The sequence below is a fragment of the Sciurus carolinensis genome, chromosome 3 (genome assembly GCF_902686445.1).
Source record: "Sciurus carolinensis chromosome 3, mSciCar1.2, whole genome shotgun sequence".
In the NCBI taxonomy this organism is placed as follows: domain Eukaryota; kingdom Metazoa; phylum Chordata; class Mammalia; order Rodentia; family Sciuridae; genus Sciurus; species Sciurus carolinensis.
The window spans coordinates 78,915,555-78,937,637 of record NC_062215.1 but is presented as its reverse complement, the minus strand read 5'-3'; the positions used below and the strand labels follow the sequence as shown (position 1 = coordinate 78,937,637).

Below are 22,083 nucleotides of genomic sequence, written 5' to 3'. Positions count from 1 at the left end.
TCAAAACCACCCTCAGCAAAAGTGAGGCGCTAAGCTACTCAGTGAGACCCTGTCTCTAAATAAAATATAAAATAAGGTTGGAGTGACTCAGTGATCGAGTGCCCCTGAGTTCAATCCCTGGTAACCCCCACGCCCACTCCAAAAAAAGAGAGATAAACAAATTACTATCTTAAAGTTCTTTGAATCAACTCCCCTCAATATAGCTATGCATCAACTAGATATATACATTGATTCATTTTATGATATTTTCAATTAAAAATTTATTTTTGATTGCAGAAGGACAGAATACTTTTATTTTATTTTTATTTGGTGCTGAGGATTGAACCCTGTGCCTCACACATGCTAGGCAAGCACTCAACCACTGTACTACAGTCCCAGTACGATATTTTCAATTTTTTAAATCAATTTTACAATTCATATAAAGTAATATTACTTACAGGAGTCCAAGTAAAATCTGTAAAAGAAGAAAGGTATATTTAATGAAATTCAGTCTCTCTTTTTTCCTCTCCCTTTTCCTTCTATCCCTTTATAAGATACCAATTTTAATGATTTACCCTTCCGTTGCTTTTTTTAAAAAAACATATACTAAGATATTTATATTTTTGCTTTTATGAAGAATATGTTGTGTGTACTTTATATGCCCTGCTTTTTGTCACTTTAAAAAAAAAGTCTAGAATCATTCTGTAGTTGTCTGTTGATTTTTATTCCTCTTTTTCCTCAACTACATAGTATTCCATTGTGAGGGTATTCCCTAGATTGTTCACCCAAACCATACGTGTGTGTGTGTGTGTGTGTGTGTGTGTGTGTGTGTGTTACTGAGGCCCACAGCCTAACACATGCTATACCTTAGTACTCTACCACTGAGCTATACACCCAGCCATTTTTTGTTGTTTTGTGGGGTTTTTTTGTTTTGTTTTGTTTTTTAAGATAGGGTCTCAGTAAGTTGCCCCTGAGTGGCCTTGAACTTTGATCCTCCTGCTCAGCTTCCTGACTAACTGGAATTACAGGCATGCATCACACCCAACTATCCAAACCCTTATTGATGGCAGGTTTGGATCTCTTTTCCACCTGTTTTCATTATTGTAAATAAACAGAAAGCGAATATGTGTTTTCAGTTTCTTTTTCTAGTTTATCTTTTTGATAGATTGCTGGAAGTGGGAATTCCTGGAAGTGAGTCAAAAGGTAAATTAATGTAATTTTATAGATGCTCTCAAATTCCTCTTTTTAGGGGAATCAACATGAGTTTTGCCAACAAAATACATTTTCAGACTTTATTTTTTGCCTATCTATTGATTTTAAAAAATGCTGTCTATACTATTTCACTTTGAATTTCTTTTATAAGCAAGCCAAGTGAGATGTTTATATTTTGGTATGGTCTTGTTTTCTGGGTTTGTTTGTTTGTTTTTTTTTATCAGTTGTATGTCTTTTGTTTTCTTTTTCAGAGTCAGTACAGATTTGTCTGTGAAGCTATTTTGAAGGTTTATGAAGAAGGCTTTATTAAACCCTTAACAACATCATCAAATAAATAAGAAACAAAAGATCTGGGATACATGTTGGAAAACTGCTTTTCATTATATTCACTGTGCCATGATACTGCTTACAGGAAATGGCATCTCACAAAAAAATGAAGAACTCAAAAAAAACTTTTGAAAACTTCAGCACTGTTGCACTTTATGTTTAAAAAAAGTCAACCCTTCAAAATCTTGACTCGTGTTTGAAGACTATTTCATGCTTTGCTCCGAACAAATAGTGAATAACTCAGTATGTTCAGGGTAATTTATGAAATTTTGTGGTGGTGCCATGCAGTCCCCTTCTGGTAAAATTGCCACAAACAAGGCTCAGAATTCTCATCATCTCTGTTGTATACCTGTATCTTGAAAGCAAAAAGAAGTAAACATCAGGAGTCAGCTCTTTTTTTTTTTTTCCAGTGGATCATGTACTTACTATACTGATTACCAGATTTTATTTTTAAAATTGTAGCAATATCATTCTCAATATTAGCCAATACACTGCCTATGGATGCAGCACATCTTTCCCTACACACCCCCTCTAGAGACCTGCTGTTCAGAAGAAGAAAGGTGGAATTTGCTATTCCCAGGAAATGCTGCACATTGTCCATTTACCAGCATCTTATAAAAAGTATAAATATGAATCTACACATTTTCTTGAATTTAATAATGTAATTATATTTATCATAAGGTTGGCTTATTCCAAATCGTGTGATTTCACATACTTGATGTAAAGGAATGCATGCATTGTGTCTTAACCCCTTAAGTGCCTTGAGACATCTTCGTATGTCTAATGAAAAGGCACTCATTTGACCCCACTAGGAGGTATGTAAGTATATTGTACATTCTTACATTTTTATGCATTTTGAATAAGTTCACATTTTAAAAACAGGCTTCTTGTATTGAGAGTTATGCAGTCAAAGAAGGGTAAAGAAATTCTATTTCTTACTCAATACTTGTATTTTGCCATAAGAAGCAAAAATACTTTGTGTTCTACTGAGTGCACGCTCTGCTGCTACAGAATTGTTCAAAATATGCACATTCCTTTACTGTGGGACAGGGGTTACAGTTAAGCAGCTCAATTTAAAAAGATGCTTTATTCTTCAAATTTCATGTTTATTTTATCCCTGACTTTAGAAGTGGCATCTGATAAAATACTGGGACTCTAAGCTCTAGAACAATAAGTTTTGATTTATTCCTATCTACAACTAAAATATTTCTCTTTAGCATTCATTTTAGTTAATACGAAACTTTTTTTTTTTTGGTTGGATCTTCAAATGAGAAATTAACTATTATATTATTGAGTCTAAGTATAACCCTTCCTTAAATAAAATGAGGGTTTTCTTGTCATTTTTGTGTACAATTAAATTACTCCAGTTTATATATGCTTATTAAATTATAAGCATGTTTTATATATAAGGAGTTTTTTGATTATCCAGTCTGATTGAGGATCTTATTCCCATTAAGGATATTTGTGTTTTCCTCTTCAGGATTTTTGGGTTTCAAGTCTACAGAGATAGAACTTTAAAATTGCCCCATTTAAGTAAAAGTTTGCCTGCCAATTCAAATGTTATTTTATATAAATATTTTATATGGATATGGTTAAAATAGATTAATTTCCTAGTGGTTTCTGAATATTTCTGTATAGTTTTGATAAAGTTTAGAGTCTAAGGGTTGATATTTTGGAATGCCATTTAGTATGAAGGGGAAAATGTACATTTAAAAATCTTAAGTAAAATCTAAATGATGTCATTTCACATATTCAAAATCCATCATAATACATTTCAGGAAGTTAAGCTCCTAAACATTAATAGCCAAGATACCAAATAAATTATATTAAAATACTTTTAAGTCATTTTTAAAGAGAGAAACATAATCTTTATTATCTATTTTCTGATTTCAGTTAAGACAGTATAAAATAGTAAGTTAATTATAGACTTATTTGAACATTCCATTCTGTACCAACAGATAAATGTAATTTAGGCTGCTATATAACATCATGACAAGTTGAAAAGTGAAAAAGGAAAGTCATGTTGGGGGGGTCTACATATGAAATAACTGTTTTTGCAGTTGTTTTTGCATGAATTAAAGTCTCTGCTAACTGGACAGAAAATGACAGCCACAGTCAAAAAGATAACAGTTCTGTAGATGTAAACAGACAAACGTCTTGCTTGGCATGTTCTTTAACTTACAGCTTTGTTTACACTTCCGAGGTTAACTCTAATTGTTGGCAAAGCACTGCTGCCTTTTTTAATCATTAATGCCTGTCTTTAAATGACAATGTATTGGAGATGTAGAATTGCATTTAAATTTCTCATGTATGACTTTTCCTTCTGGAAGCTACCCTTGATCAGTGTTTGTATGTACAAAAAAGATCCTTTTAAAAAGTATATTAGGATCTTATTTAAATTTAAATTATCCTTCACAACTTCTAAAATGACTACTCCAATTAAGCTTCCCTATTCACCTAACAGTGAAGTTTTTATCCATTACACATAAGAATTTTTTAACATGTTTCAATCTAAATAGACTTCTAAAAATAATGGTAGCTTTCATATACGAAGTTGAATAGTTCTAGACTCCATCCATATCGATGTAATGTGTAGTAAATCACAAATTTCTTATACCTAAGCTGTTCTCCCACTCCTCTAGTCACCCCTGCCTCCATGCCATTACACACTCGAGAAAGAATGCTCTTTTATTCTGACAAGTGGAAATCAGTATTGGTGACTCAAGGAACTTTGTAAATGCTAAGAAGTGTTAGTGAAGAACTTCCCCCTCCAATTTAAAATGCTTTTCCTGTGTTCATTTCAAGTTGTCTTTTTATTTTATTTTATTTTTTAGCATCTGATTTGTGTCAACACTGTGTAGATAGGAGGAAGAACATTTTGGAATAATCTTTGTATTCACAAGAATAATTGGTTATATTTGTCAAACTGATGCAACCATCCCGAATTGAGGCAGAGTAAACATCTCAGAAAAATTTCTTTTGTCTGGCCCATTAGGACAAGTAGAAGGAAAAGAAATGGTTGATCATTTTAAGAATAAACTGACTTCAAATGCACAAAGTTATGTTAAGGCATTTAGACAATTGCTTGAAGGTTTCAGGTACTAATATATATGTATTCATGGACATACTGTAGTGCATTTGTTTACACGTGTATTTCATTAAGGCTAATGCCCACAAACAGGAAGAAAAGATTGTTTAAAGCACAGAAGTTGTTGATCATCAGTTGGCACGTCCGATCAGGTCTAATCAGGAACTTGAGAAAAAAAATCTTGTCTCCTGTCTCAAATACAACTTGAGAGCTGAAAGGAAATGGAAGAATTTTCTCCTGTCTCCACTTCCCTTATTATTGTAGCAAGGAACCAGAGACCCAGCAACAGTAATTGATTTAGCAGAGTCTGGTCTTGTACAATCTAAGTTTTCTAATTCTCAATCTGGTGTTCTCTATATTATACTAGAACTTCAGTAAGTTGTAACTTCTGTGAATATCATAATTCTTGTGAATTTTAGTCTGTTTCAACTTGAGAAGCATATTCAGGCAGTGTTTTTGCTTCATAACTATGACAACCTTAGGAGATGTTACTTAAATTAGAAAATAAGTAGACTGCAGTAGTGACCCTAATTAGGACCTTGACTCAGTCATGCTTCCCTGTCAGAGAACATAAGCTTTTGTGAAGTATTGAGGCTGCAATATAAAAGCATTCTGGACTGCAAGTAGAAGACTAATTTTTAAAAGCACTTAAAACACAGAACTAAGATTTAGAGCATATATCATTTTATAGTGAAATAATTTATGTTCATAATGTGAACATGCAATAGAATTAAAGCATTACTCATTTTATAATCTGATCATGAATGGAGAAGGGAATGTGAATTTATAACAATGTGCTATTTAATATCTGTATTTGGAATATTTAAAATATTCTAATGGTAAGGTTGCCAAAGTAGTTTTGAATTCATAAAAGTCATACCACAATAATGTGGGCTATGTTTACAGGCTCTTTCATTTGGTAATAATTTCATAGTTCAGGTGAATTTGCATATAAGTCACTTGTAGTTAATACATTATGGTAAATGTTTATTTGAATAAACATCTGGATGATATGACAAGATGTATATGAATGATGCCATAGCCTGCTGCAAGCTGCCACATCAACAAACGGAGTACTTTATATTAACATTGCTTATTTCCCACATTTACTTCAGCTATACAACCACAGTGTCTGGATTTTTTGTGGTGCTTCTTCCAAATGAAATAGCTATGTTTTTATAATCCACTGGATTAATTTCATCCAATATTAGATTTACTGATCTGTTGGCAAAGATTTACTAATATCTCAGTGTGATCACAATACAAGTTGTAGCAACCATTTTATAGAAGTCTTAAACATATAGATAAAAAGGAATTTTCATAATCCTAAAGCATTTTTGAGGGCTGTTTGCTAGTAGATAATTTCATCAATTTGAAGAGTCCAAGAAACCCCTAATTGTTTGGGGTTCAATTTTCTTTACAATGCCTACAACAATTATCAACATTATTATATATAGCCTTCATTTATTTTTAGTAGCAATTATTATTATAAGCTTTTTGATGTTATCAGAAATAACAATTCCTATTTCTGCCCAAAATTAGACATTTTATTTCACAATATTGGTGAATTTGCTTTGGGTAGACAACAAAATATTTGTTTCTATATATAAATTTGCTGCTATTTATTTTTATGTTTTTCTATTCTAGTATATTGTTGATTTCTGAAGTTGAGTCACCATTGTTTTTATTTTGTCATCCAAGCTAAGTGGGCAGTCATAAGTACTATCTGCTTGGGTGTAATCTGTCTGAATTAGTTAGACATGGTTCAATGCATAAATAAGTAAACAGATTTTTCTTTTAATTTGCAATGTGAAAGTTACTAGTAATCTTGCAAGTTAAAGACTATAGTTTTAGGGAAGAGTTCAAACATTTAACTTCCTGAAACCTTTTAAAATTTCCAGTACAAGAATGGAAATGTTCGAAAGCCTTGTTAAGCTCACAAAAGTTTTAGTTAAACACTGTAGAGTTTTCCTATCCGTTGTTGTGTAAATGATATAGAAAATATTTTTCTATGGAAAAAAAGTTGAAAACGTTAACTTCTTTAATTGTTTAAAAGGGAAAGAAGGATATTTGTATGTCTTTCATGCTGTAAAGAAAATGAATGTATCTTTCAAATGTTATTAGAATTATGACTTGATTTTAAGGATACTCATTTTTAAAAAAGTCTTCAAAGGATTGGAAAGAAAAAAAGGGAAATTACACTTTATAAAAATGCAATTTTAGATGAAAAATAATTTCATTATAAACAAGAGCAATCATTTTGAAGCATATTACAAATATGTGCATTCTTTTTCATATTGCTTTGTTTGGGCTCTAGAAAAGAAATTTCCAGAAAATTTGCACATACTACTTTTAAGTGTAAAATATTCTAATTCTAGACTTATGGGGTGTGGGTGAATGTTTGTATGTGAGGTTAAACATGCTGCTGCATGTGTCTACCATGGAGAAAAGTTCCCAAGCTTTGTCACTGTGGCAGACACAAGTGAGGATATCATTGTAAGAATGTGATTTAGTTAAAACCTGAAAACCGTGCCTAAAATTCACTACAGTTAATTATGTGCAGAGGTCCCTGACCCAATAAATGGTTCTGCCTTTTTATTGTCAAAGTCATAGACCATTGGGCCCAACTCTGACTTGAAGCAGTGGTGTCTTATATGCTTCAGATTATTAGTGTAGATGAACCAAAAAAAAAAAAAAAATCTTCACTTTAAACCAACTTCTATAGGCATGATTTGTTCAGCAGTAGCTTTAAAAGGTAGTATTTACTGTTACTCATTAAACTTGATTCAACTGAGGCTGGAAACAGTGGCACAGGCCTGTAATGCCATCAACTCAGGAGGCTGAGGCAGGAGGATTTATATTCAATACCAGCCAAGGCAACTTAAACCTATTTCAAAATAAAAGACTAGGGATGTCACTCATTGGTACAGCACCCCTGCATTCAGTCTCCATTTCTGGGCATGGAAGGACTTGATTCAATTAGAATTTCATTATTTTGACTTCTGCTTATTGTCGTCCACATTAAAAAAAAAAAAAAAAAAAAAAAAAATCACTTGCCAGTGGCAGTGGTGCAAGCAAGCCTATAATCCCAGTAACTTGGAAGGCTGAGGTAGGAGGCTTGCAAGTTCAAAGCCAGTCAGAGTAACTTGAAGAAGCCTGAAACAACTTTGTGAGACCTGTCTCAAATAAAAAGAGCCAGGGATGTGGCTCAGGGTTAAGTGCACCTGGATTCAATCCCCAGTACCCACCCCCAATCACTAACTCTATGAAATAAATACCCTGAACAACTAAAATATGTTATCTTCATTACCTTTTGTGGCAGTTATGAGAGATTAGTGTTAGACACCTCAACCCTGGGAGGTTCCATAATTTAACACTATTACTTGTGATCATCTTAAATTAAATGCCTTGTTGCTAAGTAAAATTATCAGGAAGCCATTGAGGAAAAGATTGCCCTGCTCAACCCTTAGACCCAGATAGTTGCTGATTTGTGGTTCCCCCCCAATCATTGTAGTCAAAATTGAGTCCATTTTACTTTTTAATAAAAGAAGCTTTCTGGTTTCTACTCTTGAATTTTAGTGTTCCAGTTATTTGCATTCCTGGGCAAGAAAATTTCAACTTGATTCTGTGATTCTCTGGCACCTGTCTTTTCCAATCCTTCGATAAGTTGACAAGATTATTCATTTTTGTATTCTGTAAAGTATGTCAAATTTCAATTCTCAAATTGATTTCTTGAACTTCAAATAGTAGCACTTTATTTCACACTTACTACTGACTTAATTTATACATCTAAAGATATAATCCTAGGAGTTTGTAAATACAGAAAAAAATTGATTGATTAGTATTAGAGCTCTTTAGATTGGACCCAAGTTTAAATGCTTTACAATGATCTCTTGATAGCTTATTTGATATTTAAGAGGTAATTTGTGTGATTTTAGGTTTGCCACCTTTCTGTAATTTGTATAGTACAATAAAGTCTACCCCATTGACTGTTGCTGGACTCTTGAGTTCTCTCAGCTAGCTTCTACCAAGCTTGGCTTACTGTAACCATTCTGCTTTGGATTTTGTATACATTACATGAAAACCTGGAAATTTTTCACTGTAGTACCTAGGGTTTTAAGTTTTTATTACACTACAAGGAAGATTAAAGGGACAAAAGTCCTGATAGATTTTAACAAAGCGCAGGATTTAGGAGACTAAAACAGTTTAGGAGCTGTTTTCATCTTCTGGCAATAGAAAATATCTGCTTAAAAAAATAAAAAACTGTCCAACCCAGTGTTCTCCAGCATCAGCACATTGTAAGTATGAACTCTGTGTTATAATCTTTTCAAATAAGAAAGACTAGTCTTTATTTTCTACAGTGTAGGTTTAATTTTAGGACTGATAGTTTATACTCATCAATGATACCTTTGAACAGTAGTTTTATAAATGATTGTGTAGAGGGTATTTGAATTTGGAATATTTTCTTGTAACCGGTGCTATATGTACAAATGAAGTGAGAAAGTCACCTAGTTAAAAATCTATTAGTTTATTTCCTAATTAAAATATATAATTTTACGTTTCTGTTGCCATTTCATGTTTGTTTCTACTGAACTTGTAGCAAAATTCAATTAGTCTTATAATTTTTTTAAGACTGCCTTTCCCCCACCCATTTCATAAAGGACTCTCTTTCCATGTGGTTTGTTCACATAATTTAGAGACAAAGAAGCTAAGGATTAATTTGGTTAACACTGGGTAATTTGAAATTTATCACTTGAGTTTGTCACTGAAGCTTACATGTGCTTGAAAAGGCCTTGTGTATTTGTCTTAACTTCATTGATAAATTAGAATTCCTGCCATTCATGTTTTTTAAAAAGTCTACAAATACCAGTAGCAAACAGAGTAAAAATGCTGGATTGCATTAAAACTTTCAGTTCTGAGAACAATTTATATTACATGAATGCTATCGTACATATTTTGTTGACCATATTTCATTTTAATTGAGTAGTTGTTCAGGCACAAACATGGAAAAAGAACTAGCTATGACTCAATGTTCAATTGCAAAATAAAGATGTGCTTTAGTCATCTAAAGTACAGGAGTTTTCAAGACTTCTTTATGGGAGTTTTTTGTTATTGGACTTTTCTGACATTGCTTATGTTCATTAATGGGTGACCAGTTAGATGGGATGGGGAAGACACTAAGCATAAAATTTCTTTTTTTTTATTAATTTTTTTTTATTTTTACAGACCATATTTTGATTCATTGTACACAATGTAGATTCACACCAATGAGGTAATCATACACATACATAGGGTAATACCATCTGTTTCAGTCTACTATCTCCATCCCCCACTCCCTCCCACTCCATTTTCCTCTACACCATCCAAAGTTCCTTCATTCTTCTCTTCCCGTCAATGATCCCCGTTCATTATATATCATATTATATATCCCCGTTCATTATATATCATTATCCACTTATCAGAGAAAAAATTTGGCCTTTGATTTGTTGGGCTTGGACTATTTCACTTAGCATATTTTCAAACTTCATTTACCAGCAAATGCCATAATTTTATTATTCTTTGACTGAAAGATTCCATTGTGTATATAGATACCAGTTTCTTTATCCATTCATCAATTGAAGGACATTTCAGTTGGTTCCACAATCTAGCTATTGTGAATTGAGCAGTTGTGAACATTGATGTGGCTGCATCATTGTAGTATGCTGATTTTAAGTCCTTTGGGTATAAACCGAGGAGTGGGATAGCTAGGTCAAATGGTGGGTCCATTCCAAGCTTTCTGAAGAATCTCCATACTGCATTCCAGAGTGGCTGCACCAATTTGCAACTCCACCAGCAATGTATGAGTGCGCCTTTTCCCCACATCCACACCAACACTTATTATTGCTTGTGTTCTTTTTTTTTCTTTGGGGGGGTGCTGGGGATCGAACCCTAGGCCTTGTGCTTACAAGGCAAGCACTCTACTGACTGAGCATCTCCCCAGCCCCTGTGTTCTTGATAATAGCCATTCTAATTGGAGTTAGATGAAATCTTGGGGTGATTTTGATTTGCATTTCTAATTACTAGGGATGATGAACACTTTTTTCATATATTTGTTGATCACCTGTGTTATCTTCTGTGAAGTGTCTGTCCAGTTCCTTAGCCCATTTTATTGATTGGGTTCTTTGTATTTTGGTGTAAAGTTTTTTAAGTTCTTTATAAACTTTGGAGATTAATGTTCTGTCTGAGGTGTGTGTGGAAAAGATTTTCTCCCACTCTAGACTTTTTCACATTTTTGACTGTTTCCTTCTAAGCATAAAATTTCTATAAATTACTTGTTCACATAGTAGGGATATTTGAGGGAAGGGGGTGATTAGGAACTAACTGGGATTTAGAAAAGTAAAGAATGTCTGAAGAGCCCTCCCCCTCCCTCATTGAGGTTACCACTGACTCTTCCAGTACTAGACCCTCTCTTCTAGTAATCCTAATGTAAGACCTTTGTCATTGAAAATAAAGGACCTCTCTATGTCTGAGGTCTGACTGAACAAAAGCACAAAATTAAAGATGTCTGATTATGCCATGCCTATGTTCTTAAATGCAGGATAATCAGTGTGTCAGGTATGTTGACATGCACCTATAGCCCCAGCTCGTGGGAAGGGTGAGGCTGGAGGATTGCTTGAGCCCAGGAATTTGTGACCAGCTTGGGCAACAAAGACCCTATCACAAAAAAAGAAAATCAGTTTTCATCATGAGAAACAGTGTGAGGAAGAGCCAAAATGATTTGTGACAGCCTCTTTCCTCAGGCCCCATTTCTAAAAAAAAGTCTCTTCAAACCAATAGCAACCTCTTCTCAATTATATTTTATTCTGGAGGGGAGTATATTTGTGAATTTGCACATACATATACAAAATGCCAAGAGGATTGTATAATATATTCTATAATTTTTTCATCTTGGACTATTTCCATATCAGCACATTCAGTTCTACCTCATTCCTTGTTTTTTGTTTTTGTTTTTGTTTTTTTCCTTGAAGTACTAGAGATTGAACCCAGGTCCTTGCCCATGCTAGTCAAGTGCTCTACCACTGAGCTCCGCCCCCAGTGCTACCTCATTCTTTTAAATCACTGTCTAATACTCCATCATATGAATGTACCATAATTTAATTTTGTGTGTGTGGTACTTGAAATTTAACCCAGGGGTGCTCTACCACTGAGCTACACTCCCCCAAGTCCTTTATTTTGTGATATGGTCATGATAAATTGGGTCTGGCCTTGAATTTGTGATCCTCCTGCTGAAAATTACAGGCATACACTACTGTTCCTGGCTGATATATTTGCTAATACAATTATTACGAATGGCACCACATTCCTTAGTGGTGAAGTCTTGAAATGTCACCACTATCCCCACAAAAGAATAAACTCAGTAAATCAGTGAGGATGGCCTCAAGCTTGCAATCCTCCTGTCTTCAGCCACCCAAGCAGCTGGGATTACAGGTATGTACTCCCACACCCAGCAACTGACCCTTTCTTAATCACCACCCAAATAAACTCAGACTGGCACACAGCTCCATACTCTTGATGTCCCCTTGCTTCTGTTGACTTCTGTCTTATGCCAGAGCTTTTTCAGTTCTGCCAGTTAAACTGTAAACTTTCTAAAACCCATTATGTGCTCTCATACATATGCAAAGTTACTTATATCAAATAATTGTATATTACACAAGCCTATGACAGCATGAAGAGTTGGTTTTTCCAAAAACCCTATAAAGGTGAGTCAGTAAAGTTTTAAGAACTGTCTCCCACCCCCCTTTTGTACTGGGGATTGACCCCAGAGGGCTCTACCACTGACCCACATTGCCTAGGCCTTTTTATTTTGAGAAAAAGTCGTACTACAAGTTCCATAGGGCCTTGCTAAATTGCTGAGGAGAGCCTCAAACTTAGAATCCTTCTATCTCAGCCTCCCGAGTAACTGGGAGTATCCTGCTCATCAAGGATTATACTCTTAATTTATTAAAGATAGGTATGAGCAATACAACTATGAGAGACAAAAGCATAGCCAGGCACAGTAGTGCATACCTGTAATTCCAGTGACTCAGGAGGCTGAGGCAGGAGGATTACAAGTTTAAGATCAGCCTAGGCAATTTATCGATACCCCGTCTCAAAAATAAGGACTGGGTGTGTAACTCAGTGGTAAATCACACCTGGGTTCAATCTCTAGTACTTTGTGGGGGAGAGGGCAAACAAGATGATAAATTTAGGGCCTATTTATTTTTTTCTTCCAAAGAAAAACTAAGGGATTATAATGAGGCTGAAAATAAAAGAAGAAGAAGGAAGAGAACTGCCCTTCATTAAAAAAAAAAAAAAAATCACAAAAAAGGGCTGGGGATATAGCTTAGTGGTAGAGTACTTTTCTAGCATGTGTGAGTTCAATTCCCAACACTGCAGAAAATAATCTGAAACCCAGCTTTGTGGGACAGGCTTGCAATCCCAGCAATTTGGGAGACGGAGGCAGAAGGATTGAAAGCTTGAGGCCCTGCTTCAAAATGAAGGATAAAAAGAGTTGGAGACTGGGGATGAAGTTCAGTGGTGGAGCTCCTACCTTGCATGTGCAAGGCCCTAAATTCAATTCCCAGTACTGCAAAAACAAATTCAGAATGGGTTGGAGATGTAGCTCAGTGGTTAGGCACCCTGGGTTCAGTCCTCAGTACCACAAAATATATATATGATTGAAAGAAACAGTAGCCCAAGGCAAGAATGTCCACTCTTGCCAGTTTTATGCAACAGAGTACTAGAAGTACTATCAAGAACAATCAGACAAGAAAAAAAAACCTAGAAAGGCATTCAAATCAGAAAGGGGGAAGTCAGGGCTAGGGAGATCACTCAGTCGGTAGAGTGCTTGCAACAAGACCCTGGGTTCGATCCCCAGCACCACAAAAAAAAAAAAAAAAAAAAGTGGGCGGGGGGGAGTCAAATGTTTCCCTGTTTGCTGATGGCATGATCCTAGATGTAGAAAACCCCAGTCCAGTGCAGTGGCACATGCTTGTAATCCCAGAAGCTCAGGACACTGAGTCAGGAGAATCAAAAGTACAAAGCCAGCCTCAGCAATTTACCAACTTAGCGAGACACTGTTTCAAAATAAAAAATAAAAAGGACTGGGGATGTGGCTCAGTGGTTCAGTGCCCCTTCATTCAATCCCCAGTGCAAAAAACAAAAAAGAAAAAAAAAAAAAAAAAAAAAAAAAAAGCCAAAGAGTCCACATAAAACTGTTAGAACTAAAAAAACAGTAAAGTTGCAAGATATAAAATAGACCTACAAAAATCAGTTGTATTTCCTTATACCAATGATTATTTATCTGAAAAGGAAATCAAGGAAACAATCCCATTTGTTTGTTTATTTATTTATTTAGTGATGCTGGGGATTGAACCCAGGATCTCATAAATGCTAGGCAAGTACTCTACCACTGAGACACCTCTTGGACTTTACTTGGATTTTGAATATTAAGGGTTTTTTCCCCCCATAGTAAAGGTTGGATTTGGTAGCATAAATGGAATTTTAAGCTTATGCATCCTATGTACTGGTTGAGAAAACCCTATCCAAAATGCTTGGGACCAGAAGTGTTTCAGATTTCAGATTTTTAAAAAAGTTTTGAAATATTTGCGTAGACAGTATGAGATATCTTGAGGATGGGACGCAAGTCTAAACAAAAAATTTATGTTTTATATATACCTTATATGTATATCCTGAAGGTAATATGATTCAATATTTTTAGTGCACCTGCATTTTAACCTGTCACATGAGGTCAGGTATGGCATTTTCCACTTGTGATATTAGTCATGTTGGCACTAAAAAGGGTTTTAATTTTGCACAGGCAGGCCTGTCATCCAATCTACTTGGGAGGCTGAGGGTAGGATTATGAGTTTGAGACCAGTCTGGGCAATTTGGCAAGACCCTGTTTCAAAATAAAATGGACTGGGCCTGTGGCCTAGAGGTAGAGTGCTGTTTGGATTCAATGTACCACCAAAAAAAGAAATTAATTTTGTAGAATTTTGGATTTTAGATTAGGAATGCTCAACCTATAGATTTACTGTGCTGACATAAGAAGGGTAGAAAGGACTTTAGCAGGGTGCAGTGGTAATCCCAGCACTTTGGAGGCTGAGGCAAGAGGATGGATCACTTAAGTCCAGGAGTTTGAACCCAACTGAAACAATATAGTGAGAATTACCTTAAAAACAAAAAAACTTAATTAAAATAACTTCTTAAGAAGTCAAACTATCTCTGTTTGCTAATGACGTGATCCTATATCTAGAAGACCCATAAAAACTCCACCAGAAGACTTCTAGAGCTTATAAATGAGTTCAGCAAAGTAGCAGGATACAAAATCAACACCCATGAATAAGTTGCTTTCCCATACTCCGACATGACTATGTTGAGGAAGAAATCAGGAAAACTGTCCCATTCACAATAACCTACTAAAATAAAATACTTGGGAATTAATCTAACCAAGGAAGTAAAAGAGTTCTTCACTGAAAATTATGGAACAATAAAGAAAGAAATTGAAGAAGACCTTAGAAGATGGAAAGACTGCCATGTTCTTGGATAGGCAGAATTAATATAGTCAAATTGACCATACTACCATACTGCAATGTGTCATCCCCACATCCACAGACCTTTTTTAATTATTGAGAGACAGTGTTGGATATGGAAAATGAAACACTCAAGATAGTGCAGCCTGGGAAAATGGAGTGAAAAAGAAAGTCGCACATTGATAGCTTTCATCTCTTTCAAGATAAATCATCTCCAGGTGCTGGTCCAAAACCAAAATTCCTGAGTGCCCAAACTGACACGCTCACTAAATCATCTCTCTGTAACCTATATAAGCCTAAACTCCTCCCTTGGCCGGTGGCTCATTTTCCATCAGGAAAGTGGGTCCATTGGAGGTGTAATCTCATTCCTGAATAAAAGACTGAGATGATCTGTGAAGTTTGTGTCAGACAGGGTCTCACTAAATTGCTGAGGCGCGAGCTTACTACCTCAACCTCCTGAGCCACTGGGATTATGGGCATGTGCCATCGCACCCAGTTCAAATGTTTTGTTTCACATATGGAAGCTAGGGTCACGTAAAGCACAGGGGGCAGGAAGGATAGGATATCATGAAGATACAGGGAAGATCAGTTGTGTAGAAGAAGGAGATCAAGAGGCAGAGTGGTGGGATGAGAAATTAAAGGCAATGCAGAATAAATTCTTTAAAAATTACGTGCATATATAAATGTACCACAGGGAACTTCAGCTTTATGTATAAGTAAAAAGAACCAATCAAATATAAATAAATAGAGGAGTGAAAGGAAGTCAGAATGAAGAAGGAGAATAGGGGAGGGAGAGGACAGGAGGGAAAAGGGGTGATCATGAACTGAAATCGAATTCCATGCATATATGATTCGGTTGGGATGAACCCAACTACTGTGTATAACTATAAATCTCTAAAAAGATGAATAAAATAAAATATCTTTTTGACATGTACTGAAATATTCATATGAATTTCTATGCATGTTACTAATGCCTTCACACAGTTGAAATTTCTATACATTTTTTTCCTATACATTCTTTTCATGATCACTATTTGTTTAAGTGTCGTATTTTGTGTGCTGCTGAATTTTGTTTTTCATTGTTCTTCTTTTAGGTATTCGAAGGTTATTTTTGTGGTCTAGAATTATTTTTCCTGATTCGATTCTAATGACTTAAAATAGTGGGGCTTGGGCTGGGGAGATAGCGTAGCTGGTAGAGTGCTTGCCTTGCAAGCACAAGGCCCTGAATTCGATCCCCAGTACCGCAAAAATAAATAAATAAATAAATAGTGGGGCTCACTACTTCAGGTAAAATTTGGCTATTAAGAGAAAATTACTTGATACACTAAGACTTCATCATGAGTGAAAGTAGCTTAGCCGAAACCTGGGAAGAGCCCTGCCGAATGTTCTTGGCCGTCACTGAGCCGTGCATTCCACCCCCACCGCTTTTTTTTTTTTTAATATTTTTTAGATGTTGATAGATCTTTATTTTATTTATTTATTTATTTATTTATATGTGGTGCTGAGAATTGAACCCAGTGCCTTACACATGTTAGGCAAGTGCTGTACCACTGAGCCACAACCGCAACTCAAGCCATGCATTCTGAGACAAAGTAAACCTTAATGCTGAGTGTGACAGTAAAATTTACATCAACAGTGGTTTTTTTATGCTCTTTACTTACTGGAAACCATGTGGATTCCCTATCAAAAAGGTAGAAGAAGCTGGGAACAGTGGCGCATGCCTACAGTTCCAGCTATTTGGGAGACTGAGGCGGGAGGATCACTTGAGCTCAGGAGTTCAAGGTCAGCCAAGGCAACAGAGCAAGACCCATCTCAAAAAAAAAAAAAGTTTGAAGAAAATAAAAGTTGAAGTTGCCCTATCAAATTAAATGAACTTTACTGACTGGAAATACTAAGCTTTCCATCGCTATAGCAAAAACCTGGGATGATCAATTTATAAAGAGAAAAGGTTTATTATGGCTCACTGTTTTTGAGGTTTCAGTTGCTGATTGGTTGGCCCTGTTGTTTTGGGGCCCATGTGAAGAAACACATCGTGGCAGAAGTGTGGCGGAGCAAAACCACTCACCGCATGGCCAGGAAATAGAAGGAGGAAGAGGAAGGGAATGAAGTCCCATTAACACATTCAGAGGCATTCCCTTAGTGACCTGAAGACCTCCCATTAGACGCCACCTCTTAAATTTTGTGCCACCTACCAGTAACACCACAGGGGACCAAACTTTAAACACACGGAGCTTTAAAAGACATTCCAGATCTAAGCCACAGCATTCTGCCTAGGGCTCCCAAAGATCCATATCAGTCTCACAATACAAAATGCATTCATTCCATCCCCAGAGTCTCCAAAGTCTTAACTGTGCCAGCACTACTCAAAAGTCCAAGTGCGGGGCTGGGGTTGTGGCTCAGTGGTAGAGCGCTTGCCTGGCACATGTGAGGCCCTGGGTTTGATCCTCAGCACCATATAAAAAATAAACAAATAAAGGTATGTGTTCATCTATAGCTAACCATTACTTTAAAAAAAAAAGAAAAAGTCCAAGTGCAATGACATACATCTGTAATCCCAGTGGCTTTGAAACAAGATCTTATCTCAAAGTTAAAAAGAGGTGGGGATGTAGTTCAGTTGTTAAGTCCCCAGGTTAAATCCCTGTTACCAAAAAAAAAAAAAAAAAAAGATGACTCAAGGAAACTCAACTGTAAAATAGAAAGTCACATCCTTTCAAAATATAATGGCATAGATAATAGAAGAAAAAGTAGACCCAAATCTCCCCATGTCGGATTAGAAACCTGCTTCCTTAACAAGACTCTTAAAGCACAAGAAGTAAAATCTAGACTCCAAAAATGGGATGGAATCAAACTAAAAAGCTTCATCTCAGCAAAAGAAACAACGCGAAGAGAGAGCCTACAGAATGGGAAAAAATCTACCACATGTACCTCAGAGCATTAATCTCCAGGATATATAAAGAACTCAAAAAACTTAACACCAAAAAAACAAAAAAACCCAATCAATAAATGGGCAAAGGAAATGAACAGACACTTCAAAGAAGAAATACAAATTGATCAACAAATATATGAAAAAATGTAAATTTTTCTCTAGCAATTAGAGAAATGCAAATTAAAACTACACTGAGATTCCATCTCACTCCAGTCAGAATGGCAATTATCAAGAACAAAAGTAACAATAAAGGTTGGCGAGGATGTGGGGAAAAGGAATGCATACATTGCTGGTGGGACTGCAAATTGATGCAGCCACCCTGGAAAGCAATAGGGAAATTCCTTAGAATTTATACCCAAAGGACTTAAAATCAGGACTTAAAATGTAGCCACATCAATGTTTATAGAAGCTCAAATCACAATAGCCAGGCTATGGAACCAACCTAGGTGCCCTTCAACAGATGAATGGATAAAGAAACTGTGGTACATATACACAGAGGAATGTTAGCCATGAAGAAAAATGAAATTATGGCATTTGCCAGTAAATGGATGGAACTGGAGAATATTATGCTAAGTGAAATAAGCCAGTCCCAAAGAACCAAAGGCCAAATGTTTTCTCTGATATTTGGATGCTAATTCACAATAATGGGGGGGGGGCGTGGATAGAGGTGCTCTGGACTACACAGAGGGGAGTGAAGGGAGGGGAGATGGCATGGGGGCAGGAATGATAGTAGAATGAATCAGACATTATTACCCTATGTGCATATATATGATTTCATGACCTGTGTAACTCACATCATGTACAACCAGATGAATGAGAAGTTATACTCCATTTATGTATGATGTGTCTGACCCAAAACAGACCCGTCCATCTCTAAAACCAAATTCAATTTTCTTTGAGATAAACTATTTCAAAGAAACAATACCAGTTTACGTGTTTGAAAAATCATTGTCATAATTAACCTGTACCTCATATTTTTAAACCAAATTTTAGAAAATGGGCATTTGAGATTCGATTAGAAAATTTTCTTTTTAGGGCTGGGGAGATAGCTCAGCTGGTAGAGTGCTTGCCTTGAAAGCACAAGGCCCTGAGTTCGATCCCCAGAACCACAAAAAAAAAAAGGAAATTTTCTTTTTAAAGGAAACTTGAGAGGCTGGGGTTGTGGCTCAGTGGTACACCACTTGCCTAGCATGTGTGGGGCACTGGGTTTGATCCTTAGCACCACATATAAATAAATAAACAAAATAAAGTTATTGTGTCCATCTACAACTAAAAATATTTTTAAAATAAATGAATGAAATGAAAGTTCATCAGCAAGTAAAAAAAAATTTTTTTAAAAAAGAAGGTTAAGGTTTGGGTTATTTTTAACAAAACTCTACAACATGAGTAAACCCAGGCTTTTTTTTGTGTGTCTTGGGTTGATATAAAATAAAAGCCTCATATGTAGGAATAAGTTTAGTGTCAGAGATTTTAAGATCTGGAATGATCTCAGAATCCTCTTTTCCACTGACCTCATTTTATAGATGAGAAAAGCAAGACCAGGAAAGATGCCTTGTCTGAGTGAGTTAGCAACGGGGTGGCCACACTAGACTTGCTACCTTCGCAGGCCCTGGTGCCCAGCACCAGTCACAGGTGAGGGGCACTCCCTGCAGACTCCTCCTTCAGGCCAATAATGAGCCAAATCAACTTTGAGCTTCTTTGTAATGCAGAATCTCAGGTCCCTCCCCCCAGTCTCAAGTCATTTAATAAGATCCCCAGGTGACTCATGCGCATTAACTTCTGGGGGCAATGAGCTGCCTCCTTCCTTTTTCTTCCCCCTTGAGTCTTTAATCCTCATCATGGTTTCATCATGGTTTCATCATTAGACAAAACTAATGGCAAAATTTTTCACTTCTTTTGTTACCCAATAGTATAAGCTTGCTTGGAGCCATTAACGGTTTTCTGATTTTTCCCCCCTATCTGTATAAAGAAGGAGCATGTGATACCAGATAAATCAGGCTCTGTTTCAGATAACCCTGAACATGGAGTATGGGGTATGCATGGAACATGACTACTTAGTTCCTTCACCTTGAGTCTCCCAAAGCAGGGAAAAGCCTGAAGGGTTTGGTGAAGAAAATGACTTGCCTTCCCCCCATTCCTGCTTGTGGATTTTACCCAGGGGTTCATGCATGTTAGGCCAGTGCTGTATTGCTGTGCCAGATCCCAGCTCTGACTTATCTTTTATTAAAAAACTTTTCATTTTTTTTTTATATACATGACAGTAGAGTGTATTTTGACATATTATACATACATTGAATACAACTTATTCTAATTAGGATCCCATTCTTGGGGTTGTACATGATATGGTTATATTGGCTGTGTATTCATATATGAACAAAGGAATGCTATGTCCGATTCATTCTACTGTCTTTCCTATTCCCAATCCCTCTCCCTTCCCTTCATTCTCCTTTGTCTAATCCAATGAACTTTTATTTTTTCCTCCCCAACTTGTGTGTTCACATCCACATATCAGAGAGAACATTTGGCCTTTGGTTTGGGGGAATTGGCTTATTTCACTTAGCATGATTGTCTCTAGTTCCATCCATTTACCAGCAAATGCCATAATTGCTTTCTTCTTTGTGGCTGAGTAATATTCCACTGTGTATACATACCTGTACACACCACAGTTTCTTTATTCATTCATCTGTTGCAGGGCACCTATGTTGGTGCCACAGCTTTGCTACTGTGAATTGAGCTGCTATAAACATTGATGTGGCTGTGTCACTGTAGTATGCTGATTTTTTAAAGTCCTTTGTGTATAAGCCAAGGAGTGGGATAACTGGGTCAAATGGTGGTTCCATTCCAAGTTTTCTAACGACTCTCCATACTGCTTTCCAGAGTGGTTGCATCAATTTGCATTCCCACCAGCAATATATGAACCTTTTCCCTCATATCCTGGCCAAAACTTATATTCTTGGTAACTGCCATCCTGACTGCAGTGAGATGGAATCTCAGTGTAGTTTAAATTTGCATTTCTCTAAGTGCTAGAGATATTGAATATTTTTTCACATATTTATTTACCATCTGTATTTCTTCTGTGAAGTGCCTGTTCAGGTCCTTTGCCCATCTTTAAACACACCTCTTCTCTGCATACTTCCACCCCAATGACTCCCCTTTCTGCTAGTGTATCCTTCACTTGGATGTGGCTAATACTTTAGTATGAATTAGTTTAAGGTTTATTCCTCCAAGAAGTAAACAAGAGAAGAAGGTTAGACTTTCAAATGTGAGAATCTGGCTCAGGAAACATATGTAGGAGATCCTAGTCTTCTATTTGAAATGCTCACATATTTCTGTTCCTTGGTCTGGAAAATTTGTATTGTCTTATATGTAAATATTGATTGCTTCCCCCTCCTCCTTTGCACTAACTCCATATAGGGGATTAAATGAACCCAGGGGTGCTCTACCATTGAGCTACATCCCTAACCTTTTTATCTTTAATTTCAAGGCTCACTAAATTGCCCAGGTTGTCTCCAACTTGTCACCCTCCTGTATGAGCCTCCAGAATAGCTGGGATACAGGTAAGCACCAGCACACCCAGTTTACTCTACCATTTTTGCCAACTTCACTCAACACATTGTTTTGATTTAATCTGTTTATTTATTTGTACTGGAGATCAAACCCAGGGGCACTTTACCACTTAGTTACATTACCAGCCCTTTTTTATTTTTTGTTTTGAGACAGGGCCTTGGTAAGTTGCTGAGGCTGGCCTTAAACTTGCCACCCTTCTGTCTCAGTCTCTTCAGATGCTAGAATTACAGCATCTTGCCTGTACCACCGTGCCAGGCAAGACTTTTTTTTTTTTAGACAAAACATTCACCCAACTGTGTTCTGATTGCCTTTTGGCTATTGTCAGGAAATAAATGTAACCTCAAAGGACAAAAATTTGTCACCAGTGAGAAAATCCAGAGAACTGTGAAGTGGTTTCTGCTTAAACACCTGGTGTTAGTTGAACGAAGTGG

The 22,083-nt window shown here is 36.2% G+C and overlaps 1 protein-coding gene across 10 annotated transcripts in view; it reads left to right on the top strand.

Annotated features, from left to right (window-relative positions):
• Positions 1-7,655, top strand: part of Ptpn4 (protein tyrosine phosphatase non-receptor type 4) — a 214,656-nt gene extending 207,001 nt beyond the window's left edge. For all 10 annotated transcript variants that reach the window (XM_047543970.1, XM_047543966.1, XM_047543969.1 and 7 more), the window contains one exon: positions 1,443-7,655. In XM_047543970.1, the coding sequence (XP_047399926.1) occupies positions 1,443-1,529 (87 nt within the window). In that variant the 3' untranslated portion in view covers positions 1,530-7,655. The remainder of the gene's footprint in view (positions 1-1,442) is intronic.
• The last annotated feature ends 14,428 nt before the right edge of the window (positions 7,656-22,083 follow it).